The sequence below is a fragment of the Limulus polyphemus genome, unplaced genomic scaffold (assembly GCF_000517525.1).
Source record: "Limulus polyphemus unplaced genomic scaffold, Limulus_polyphemus-2.1.2 Scaffold2028, whole genome shotgun sequence".
Taxonomy (NCBI): Eukaryota; Metazoa; Arthropoda; class Merostomata; order Xiphosura; family Limulidae; genus Limulus; species Limulus polyphemus.
In genome coordinates this window covers 25,746-36,901 of record NW_013667638.1, presented here as the reverse complement: position 1 = coordinate 36,901, position 11,156 = coordinate 25,746, and the positions used below count along the sequence as shown (strand labels likewise).

Genomic DNA, 11,156 nt, shown 5'->3' with positions numbered 1-11,156 from the left:
ATTATTAATAAAAGACTTGTGTTAAAACTTTTCTTTGTTAAAAAAACATTCCCATGTACTTGCTTTGAAAGTCTGCTCTTAAATATGTCACGCACAACTTATTCTTCTTTGGGGTTTAATTTCTTAATCTGAAAAATTTTTACTCGATGCATTTCAAGAGTTTAGTATTTAAAAAGCCCAATTGTTTTATTTTTTATTCCCTTAAGTGACCATGAAGGAGGAAATGTTAGTGCTCATACAGTACATCTTGTTGCTAGTGCCCTCTCTGATCCATACATATCATTTGCAGCAGGTATAAATGGTCTTGCTGGACCTCTTCACGGGTTAGGCAGCCAGGTTTGGGATTTTTACTATATTAATTAACCTTCGAATAATGTGAATAAATTTTGTTACAGCAAATTAAATGTTTGTGTGTATTTCGTTCAGTCAAAGAAAATGCATTCGGAAATCTAGTTATTAAAATAAAGTTTCTTATTGATTCCTATTTTCATAAACAAAATTTGATCACAAAACAAGTTGTGTATTTCAAAGAAATTTGTTGACTATCCCTTATTCTATTATGATTTCAACAAAGTTTCATTGAATCTTGGTGGGTTGTGACAGGAGTTACAGCTGTTTGCTGATACACTTAGGTTTAATGAAATTGAGGAGGTTTAATTGTTTTTAAAATTATATATATCAAAACAGCTAATCAAAAGGTCCAGTATTAATTTAACTGATGGTAATTAAAGATTAATATTTGCAAGTTAGTTAAACGTAGGGACCAGAATTTCTTCAACTGTTTAAAAATACCACAACTTGTTCACTGGCTTTTAAAAACCTTTACTCTTGTAACTCAATCATTATAGAATACCAGGGCATAATTTTAAGTGTGTTTAAAAACACCACACTTGTACACCTGGAGTTTTGAGACTTGTTTTATAGTATTTAAAGATTGGAAGATTTACAACTCGATAATTCAGACTTGAACTTGCCAAGCTGATGTTGTTTGTTTTTTTATTAGGATACTAAACCTTACAGATAACTTTTTTTGTTCTTTTTAAAGGACATTGTTTCTTTCTAAAGTTTTGTTATCTTTCTTTTACATACGTTGAAGCAATTATTTAAAAAAAAAAATATATATATATATATATATCACTTTTGACTTATTCAAAAATGATTCTTTGTTTTGCTGATGTTATTAAAAAAACATTTACGTCTGAGTAATGCATTACTAATATCTATTTGTATAGATAACATAAACATAATTTCTTAAAGTAAATTGGAACATGAAAGCAGAATGTTTAAATTTTCTTCAGATGCAGTACAGTTAACATAGTACCAGTTCATTAAGAATTTTTAATCTGTTATTATTTACTTTTTACTTGGCCAGTATATTATGAAATTAAGGTTGTGTAGTTCACAATAAAACAGTGTCAGTAAGGGAATTGTTTTTATTTTCTCATCATATCACCCCACAACCTTTTCAAGAAGTGTCTCTATTAAACACAGGAGTGAGTAGTCTTGGCAAAGCTAAGACTAATCTTGTGTTCAGTCGGTTCATTTCTTGAATAGCCACAAGGTGAGTGTTGAGGAAAAAAAAAAATTAAATTATGCAGCTATACATTTTCATGGTTAATTTATGTTTCTTTTAGTCAATATGTATATATATATTAAAAATTTGGTAAAATTTCTGTTTAGTAGTTTGGTACAGTGTCATGTTTTTAACTTAAAAATTTTGAGAAAGCAAGGTAATTTTTTTGTTTATGTTCTATTTACAGGAAGTACTTGAATGGCTGACTGAATTGCATAATGATCTTAGTTCTGATGCTACAGAGGCACAGTTGAAAGACTTTGTTTGGCAGACCTTAAAATCTGGACAGGTTAGAATAAATTAAAACTTGTCCAAACTTACCTGTGATAATAAAATATTTAAAAGTTTTCACAGATCGTATTTTCCAATAAAGGATGAAGTAAAAAAAAAAAAAATTAGAATAAGGCATAAGATATTTAGCAGGTGTCCATTTCCACATGACTTTGAAACGGTTAAACACAAATTGCTAATTTTCTAATAAGCATTACAAATAATTAAGATAGTAACTGTGATATCAGTTATAGATATATGTAGGAATACCAGTTCTCTGTTGATTTTTAAGAATATTGAAATTTGTAAATAGGTATAGATTATAAATTTTGCACTGCCTGCACGAATATAAATTTTATATTGATTTGGCCTTAAAAATATAAGTATTTGTGAAGAGATATACAAGTATTAGTTCTATCTTAATGGTGTTGCTTTAAGAATGTTATAGAAACTTGTAATAAGATATCAATTATAGATATGTACTAGATATACGAGTATCATTTCTGTATTAATACTTTTACTTCAGAAACACTACTCATCTCCATCAAATAAAAAGCTGATACTTTGAGCCACTGCCAAAAAGATTTTTGCACATGCCACAAACCTTGAATGAAACTATCACTCTTTACACATTAATGTGTACTGCACCAGCCTATGATGTAATCATCATTAGACTGTAGCCCTCCACCAATACATCCTTCATGCACAGTAAACCTCATGAGCACTAGCATTGCAACAAAGACTATTTTTTTTTCTTGGCACTGTTTTGTTCAGATGAGTTTTTTTTTTCTTTAAGAATTCCAGACAACCTGCTTCTATTTCTTCAGCTGAGTCTGTCTCATTTTTAGATAAATTTGTACAACTGTTTCCAAGCCTACTTTTACTTCTGGTTCCCTCTTTCTGACAGGGATCAGATAAACCCACCTTTGCACTTTGTTGCTTGGACTACACAGGTGCACGTCTTTTGTTTTCTCTTTCTTCAGTTGTTTTATAATGAATCTTGGGCTACCTTATTACACGATCTTCACTCATTGGATTATTTTCTTTCAGCTTGGGGATCTCCTTCCTCTCCATCTACTCTTCTTATTTTCCCAAATTTTTTACTATCTGTCCATGATTGACCTTTTCGGAGGCTTTACATCATGACCCTATCAGCTTTACTGTGGAAAATTGGAAATACCCGTTTGTCACTTAGACCTTGATTTTCCTTCCATTCTGTCTGATTTAAGTATCTGTTCTCATCTCCCTTGTTTCTCTTGAACACACCTAAATACATCCCCATCAGTGGATCCTGGCTGATTTGTGTAGTATATCCAAAGATCCAATGTTTTCTATTTTGTCTCTCTCTCTCTCTCTCCTTCTTTTCACCCCTCACTGTCACAGTGGCTCACTTAATCCCACATAATCTTTAGCATCCATCTTTCTCCCCACCTTGCCCAGACTTGCATCTGTTTGGAGCTTCCCAGTGGCTCATCATTAGTAAATCTGAGGGCACATAATGCTCAAATATTCAGGTTTTCATACCCCCCGGGCAGGTATAGCAAAGGTAGCCCATTGTGTAGTTTTGTGTTTGACAACAACCAAACCTGTCAACTGATGCCTCTGTTCTGGTGGGATGTGGTCCTAAACACTTACTCCAGTTTTGGAGTCTTGTCCCAAAAGGAACAATTTCTCTATGTTAATGTCCTCAAGATGTTGACTGCCCAACTAGCTTGTCATCTTCTACTGACTCATCATAGTGGTCTTCTTGTCATGATCCATTCAGACAACTCCACTGCTGTTTTCCTTCATCAACTGATGGTACACTGTACACATAATATCCAATTATAGAATGTTCAGCCTATAAAAAACTAAATGATTATGTATCGGAGGACGAAACTAATGTTTAATCCTAGAATTACTGATATGGGTCCATACACCCTATAGGATTTTTAACACATTTTTCTAAACTATTTTTCACACTAATTCCTTGTTATATCATGACTCTTTGTTATAGGGATCTTAATAACATATAAAAAAAAATGTAAACAAAAATACCATTTACATTGAAATTAATCCCACTAACTACCCCTGGATCCCCTATGTATTTTACATTGAGGATGAGTGATTTCACCCAATTCGTTTTTTGTTTACAGCAAATGGTGTAACTGGCAAAAAAAATAAAATTTAGTGAATATGGTGCACTGAAAAATTAATGATATAATCAGTAATTTGAGGACTAATTAGATGTATACACTTTAATTAAACTTAGAACAAAGAGATCTATACTTAGTTACTTATGCCATGTATTATATATTATATGCTGATAATCAAACCCCTTAAAAATAGTAACATAAACCTTTTATTTCATGAACCCTATTTTTTGGCATTTTGAAACAACTTGATACTGTATTTCTTTCTTGTTTTTTTTTTTAGGTAGTTCCTGGATTTGGTCATGATGTGTTACGACGAACAGATCCACGGTATACTGCACTGCGAGAATTTGCCTTAAAGCATCTCCCTGATGACCCTATGTTTAACCTTGCAAATAATCTTTATAGAATAGTTCCTCAGAGTATTCTGGCTCTAGGCAAAATAAAGAATCCTTGGCCTACTGTTGATGGTCTCAGTGGCGTATTGCTTCGAGTAAGTTATAAAAGAACCAATTGCAAAGTGACTTTAAACTTGTGCACTTGTGACAGGTGAAAGTGTGCATCTCGCAACCTTTTACAAGAGCTACATTCTCAACTTCATTAAACGTTTTTATTATCAATGTATATAGTATATTTAGCATCAAACTGTACTTTATTAGTCCAAATTTTATATTATCTAAATTTTAAGATGAAAATAGAAACATAATTCTTTCTTTGTTCATTCAGCATGTTCATTCACTTTACAATTTCACATTACTTTGCCTGCCCACCCCCCGGTGGAAAAATTCTGCAGATGCCCATGACAAAGGCTTCATAAATTTACAGATAAATCTTTGCTAAAAAATCTGATTGTTTTGTGTACAACAGACTTGTAATGTTCACTAAAAGCTTGACATATTTTGTGGAGATACATGTAATTTCATAGTTACATGATGGTTACGACGTTGGTCAAATTGACCTGGTCTGTATGCATAGGGTTAACTCGGTTTCTTCAGTGTTGTGTATTCACCAATAAAATTAGCTTTTATATTAAACTTGTCCAGGATTTATTTTTGATATGAAATATATGAATGTCATTGGATATCAAAAATATTCCTTGTGAGCTAAATATGTTTGGTATTATGTTTTAAACAAATGTACTGCTAGAACTAGGAGGAAGACTTGATAGTTGGAAACTGAGAGAACATGTAGCTTCCTAAGTAAAGAAAAAAAAAATCAAGTCAAATAACCATGTACAGTTACAGAATGCTGTTTTGGATAGCAAAATCTATGTCCTGAACGTATTCCATAGCGTGTTTACGAAGCTATGAAGTAAAGAATAATACATGTGCTAGAGCTAACCTGTTATCTTCACTCGCTCCTTTGTAGCAAAACAACATAAAAGTAGGCGTATAAAGATAGTGTGTTAACATTTATGTATAATTGTTATATACATAAAAAAAAGGGAATCTTTCAGTGTAAATAAATGTATTATTTTCAGTTAATTCAAGGTTGTTCAGCTTAATCAACAGTTATTATTCACGAAAATAATCAACTAATAGAAGTTACTTTTTTCCAATTATTACTATTTTTAGTTATTCTTGATAATAATTGATTAGTTGAACGTAATAAATTAATGAGCCCAATAATCAATCAATGAACAAATTCCACTAATTGCCCAGCTGTAGTAAGATAGATGGAAGACATAGCAGTTTTCAAGATTTATATACGCATGAATATAGTGAGAGGTTTTTGTACTTTTTAAAAAAAATATATTCTGTCACTGTTTAAGGTTGATATTCTATCATTTCAGTACTATGGAATGAAAGAGATTCACTACTATACCGTACTTATTGGAGTATCCCGAGCACTTGGTACAATGGCATCACTTGTATGGGATCGTGCTCTTGGACTGCCTATTGAACGACCCAAATCTATGACCACAGATGGACTCATGAAGCTTGTTGGTGCAGTTTAAAATAACTCTGACATTTTTAGATGTTTCTTTGGCTTACTTAGCATTCCAGTTGTTGTGGAGAAAAAAATTAAATATGGAAACTAAAACCACTGCAACATCTTTAAACAAAACACATGGTGCCCACCTAAAACAAAGTATATCAAATAATATATATATCTGAAAATATTTTAATTTTTGTGCATTTATTTTGTGTTTATTAGAACATGATCGTTAAGGTATCAGTTTTAATTTGTTTAACAAGGTTATAAGTTTTAAAGTGGAAATCAGCCTTTGTTATAACAATCGTTGAAAGTAGATTGCTCCTAATATTAATCTTTGAAAAAGTAGAATTGTTTATTTTATCTGGAAGTTAGAAATGTAAGTGATGTATTTACTCGGCATGGGACGAAAGTACTGTAAGTAATGAGGGGAGGGACTGTGAGATCTATCCTATCTTTGACAAGACCAGGGGAATGAACTGTACCTTGTGTTTCTCTTTTGCAAAAATACAGGATTTTGGTGAATAAAAAAAAAAAACGTGCATTATTTCAGATATTTTGTCTGTTTAACATATGGAAGAATTAATTGGTAGCAATTAACTTTGTATATGCTTCAATCAGTATATATTGTTAAAGGTCACTTGCAATGCCATACAGTTAAGAAATAAATCACCGTGTCTTTTGGAATTGGAATTTCTGCTAAAAGAAATATAAAATTAAAAATGTTTGTTCTTCATATGAGCAGCAAGATTTTGGACTAGTGTCTGTCCTTATTTTTTGCCTTCCAGTGGCTCAGCGGTAAGTCTGTAGGTTTATGATGCTAAAAAATCAAGTTTCAATACCTGTGGTGGGCAGTGCACAGATAGCCCATTGTGTAGCTTTGCACTTAACAACAACTAAACCATCCAATTGTTTTTATTCTAAGTTGATTGTTATTGTTTCCATTAGTGCAGTGTTTTTAGAATCTTGTCATTTGTAAAATTACAATACGAAAGACCATATTTTACTATCTTTTGAAAATGGATTTTACACATCGGTAGAAAAAAAAACAACGAAATGTACAGTTTTTAATTTTGTCACTCGCATCATTTTATAAATAATGAAAGTTTAATATACCTTCTTTATTAAGCAATGCATGTTTTGAAAATAGCTTTAGATAATAACATTTAGTTGACATGTCTCGAACATAAACTACAAGTTTCAGTGCAAACACTTATATTTTTCATACTCATTGTTTTGAGGTAAATGTGGAAGGTTACATAATTGTTGGTCAGTAGTTATAGTGAACATGGATGTTGACAGTAAAAGTTAAAAAAGTGATTATATTTTTTATGAATGTATGCCGATCAGAGTAAACATTTTCTCCCTAATTGTAAATGCTGTAATTTTATAAAAACAATAAAAGCTTGATATTTTCAAATTATATTGAGTACTTGTTTGTCAGCAAGTTATTGGTGCTTTGAAAATTCAAGTTCAACAGCCAATCAGTGGAGATCACACATGGCAAGTGTGTTTCAGGCATGGGAGTCCACTGGGGTTGGGGTTGGGGGGGTGTATGAAAAACATAAGTCTTTCTTTATTCATTCAGCAAACACTATATGTGGATTGTTTTCAAATATAAAACAATCAAAAACCAAACTTAAAAAAAATAATTTGTTTTTCTTTAGTGAAAATCTCATTAGTGTTGCAACAGAAAAGCAAGGCACTTTCATTAATAACTGCATCTACAATTTCAATAAAAACATTTTTCTCGTGGATGGTGAACGTTATTGAATGTCAAGTATGAGGACATTGTTGTAGAACTGTCAGACAATTCCAGAAAAGGCTGCAGGCCCAATAGCCTTCCACAGGGTGGGTATTTCTGCCAGTTTCACTAATATACAAATATCAACACAATCAACTTGTTTTAAAATGATATATTAATACCAGTCAGACATGTATACAAATGTTCGTTTTTCTGTTGGTTATCACGGCTGTATTCGGAGATTTAAATAATTCTTTTCTTCAGTGTACCAAATATCTTTATGTTACTGAAACTCTTTTCCACACTTCCATTAAGTTCATGTTGAATAATTACCCGAGTTGTACACAAAGCGAAGAAATACTGAGTGCTTTAGCTTTAATACATAATCATCATGACACTGCTATCAACGTTGAAACTGTAAGTTATTTATGGGAAAGCACCCCCCCCCCAGAAGAATGGAGTATGCTAACGTGTTATTTCAGTAGTTCATACAAGTACTTAAATAATAGCCAATGATTAAAATAACTAATATATTATCGTTGCCCAGACTTAGTTAAATTAGTAATATAATCTAACATTTAATAACTACTCTGCATGTCGATAGTACAATACTTTATTATAATGTTACGACAGCGGAAGTCGCGTGACGTGGCAACAAGTGATGAGTTTCTAGAAGAGACAAGAAGTGACTGCAACAATGGAATTGAATTGCAGACAGAGATAGAGACGGACAATTGAGTCAAGCGCGTGAATCGTTCGTTGTGAATTATAGCGTTTGTTTAAGTTAAACTGACTGTGGAAATTAAGTGTATTGCAAAGTTGTATTGAGAAAGAATAAACTAGTTTTATTTAAGGAAGGAATCGTATTGCTGAAGTTTCTCGGAAAGAATTTCTACGGAAAATTAACGAACGAACACAGAGACGTAACAATAATAAAACTTGTATATTTATGCTAACTTAAGCCTAGCTCCCCATGCAGTGTTACAACAGAATGACGATTTATTAACTTTTCATTGGATGTTTGTAGATTTTATGTGATCAGCCATGCAACTGTTTAAGCTATATTTCATGCAAAATTGCTTCCAGATTTAATCTCGTAGCACCAATATTTTACAAATGTTCTGGAATGCATGACACAGACTCCCGTAACATTAGCATGCTGATTGTGCTTCGCAAAATATGCGTTGACTTTCGATCTTGCAAAGTCGATCGCCCCCCACTTCCAAATATTCTACGTACGGGCCTAATTGTATGGCTTTGCACTAAAAAACACAATAAAAACAAACAAACCTTCTACATATTAGATCCTGAATATCCAGATATTGCGACGATTAAGTAACTATGTGCAAGGCTTATCCTTGGAATATCACAAATATCGGGCATTATTGTCCAGCATACCACAAGGGACGAATACGGGCCTAAATATACATGATAGAAGATGATTAGTAGCCTAAAATTTGGTATAACAGTAAAAGATCAGAGAGGCTATCAACAACCGCGTTGTATCTACAAACATTAGGACAGTAGATTAAACTTGGAAGTTAGAGGGAAGAACCAAATCGAATGAAACAATGTTTATGGCCTTTTTATCTGATCAACCATAAGGTTCTACTGCACTTTTTTATTTTTTTACAAATACCTCTTAATTAGTACAACATATATTTATAGACATTAGAAAATAGCATGAAATAGGTCACGTGCACCACAATCGTGATACATGATTTCATAAAGTGAATTTCGTTCGTATGTACATATTTCAGTTTTATTTTATTGCACAATTACTTCTAATTTAAGTATTTCGTGTTTACGTATTTTTACTCAAGGCACTTCCCAATATTTTTTTTCCTATAAAATCAATAATTTTATTCTCACCTGCCTAAGACTTATTAAGAGACAAGCCAATTATATTGATCATGTAGCGAAGGCTGTTAGTTATTGGTCAGTATTCTAACTCGGTGAGATTTGAATACAACGTTCCAGCCAGAAATCGACCCTCAAAGAAGGCTGAGTCGCATTATAGAGCTGTATTCTTCTCAATTTTCGGTAAGTTTAATCATTCAAAAACGGAAGTAACTGTCAAAAATGGGTGAGTCGTTATTCTGTACGTTCAACACTCCTATCTCTAAAAAAATGCATATCGTATTCTTAGGTTACTTTTCTGAGCTGCATGGTATTTGAAGTATTATTTCAGTAAAGCAACAATTATTTTTATTCCCATTTTACTTGTTAAAAGAACGAAGCTGGGGAAAAAAAAAAACGATTGCCAAGTAAATTCTATTCGAAATATACTGTTAGCCTTAAACGTAAGCCTAAATGTAGTTAATGTTATCATAATTATGTTTCATTTACAGTAGATGTACACTAATTCTAAATGGACTGTGATTGCAGAGCAAATGAGGATGAAACATTACAAAAGTTAATTAGTCACGTGTTGGTTTACTTTAAAGAATTATTACTCCACTATTTCAAAGTATTAAAAACGAAACTAGGAATTGTTGTAGGACTCGGTTTCTAAATTACGTCTAAAAACAGCTAAGAAGTTTTGAATTAGTAAAGATCCGTGTGTCACCAGTCTGTAACTATTAGATAACTACCCAAATAACTGATCTACTCACTGCCTATTTGCTGTACAGAAAAGTTATCTATAAGTAATAACATTTAAGTGTATAATTTTATGTATCTTGATAGTTCAACGGTAAGTTTACGGACCTACAATTCTACTATCTGGGGGTTCGATTCTCCGCGATGGACAGGGCGCAGGTTACCGTTTTACATTAAAAACAAACAAATAATATATAATTTTATTCAAAACATTAAAACTGAATTGTCGATGAAAGTTACAGAGCATTTTCTCGATATTACACCTCTACAAAAAGTCTGATGTTTGTTAAGAATTGAAGGTTTCTTTAATTAACTTAGTGGCTCGGCATGGCCAAGTGGTTAAGGCACTCGACTCGCAATCTGAACTTGCAATGTCTACCGGCATTGCGTATAACTCAACTAAAATTAATTCACAAAACATACACAACGGATACACGAGTGAAATGTTTACATTCGAAAGCTGTATCTTAGAAAAACAAGCAATTTGATGAGAAGAAATGCATGAAATCTTCAATGTCTGCTCGTTAATAACCCGGTCAGTGTCAGTTTTAGGATGTGGCCAGGACACTGGAAATGAAGGAAAAAACGTTTAAATTTGACAGGAGTAAGAAACTTTAACAATCGTGAACAGATCTGTTAAGTTAGTCTATGAGGTAAATACTGTTTGTATATTTATTCACATATTTGTTCAATCTGTTATATCTAAATAAGCACTACTTATTATACAATGGCATTTATTTTATGTATCATTAAGACAACTTTGTTCCAAATGTGGTTGTATTATTAGTAGTATATGTATATCCGCTGGTTGTATTGTTAGTAACATAGGTATATCCAGTGTTTGTACTGTAAGTAATATAGGTATATCCGGTGGTTGTATTATTAGCAGTATATGTATATC

At 32.3% G+C, this 11,156-nt stretch overlaps 1 protein-coding gene across 4 annotated transcripts in view; it reads left to right on the top strand.

Moving 5' to 3' along the window:
* LOC106465720 (probable citrate synthase 2, mitochondrial) overlaps positions 1-6,434 on the top strand; it is a 20,585-nt gene extending 14,151 nt beyond the window's left edge. For all 4 annotated transcript variants that reach the window (XM_022393632.1, XM_022393633.1, XM_013925957.2 and 1 more), the window contains exons 7-10: positions 207-336; positions 1,761-1,862; positions 4,259-4,468; positions 5,768-6,434. In XM_022393632.1, coding sequence (XP_022249340.1) covers positions 207-336; positions 1,761-1,862; positions 4,259-4,468; positions 5,768-5,932 — 607 coding nt within the window. In that variant the 3' untranslated portion in view covers positions 5,933-6,434. The remainder of the gene's footprint in view (positions 1-206; positions 337-1,760; positions 1,863-4,258; positions 4,469-5,767) is intronic.
* Positions 6,435-11,156: the final 4,722 nt, after the last annotated feature.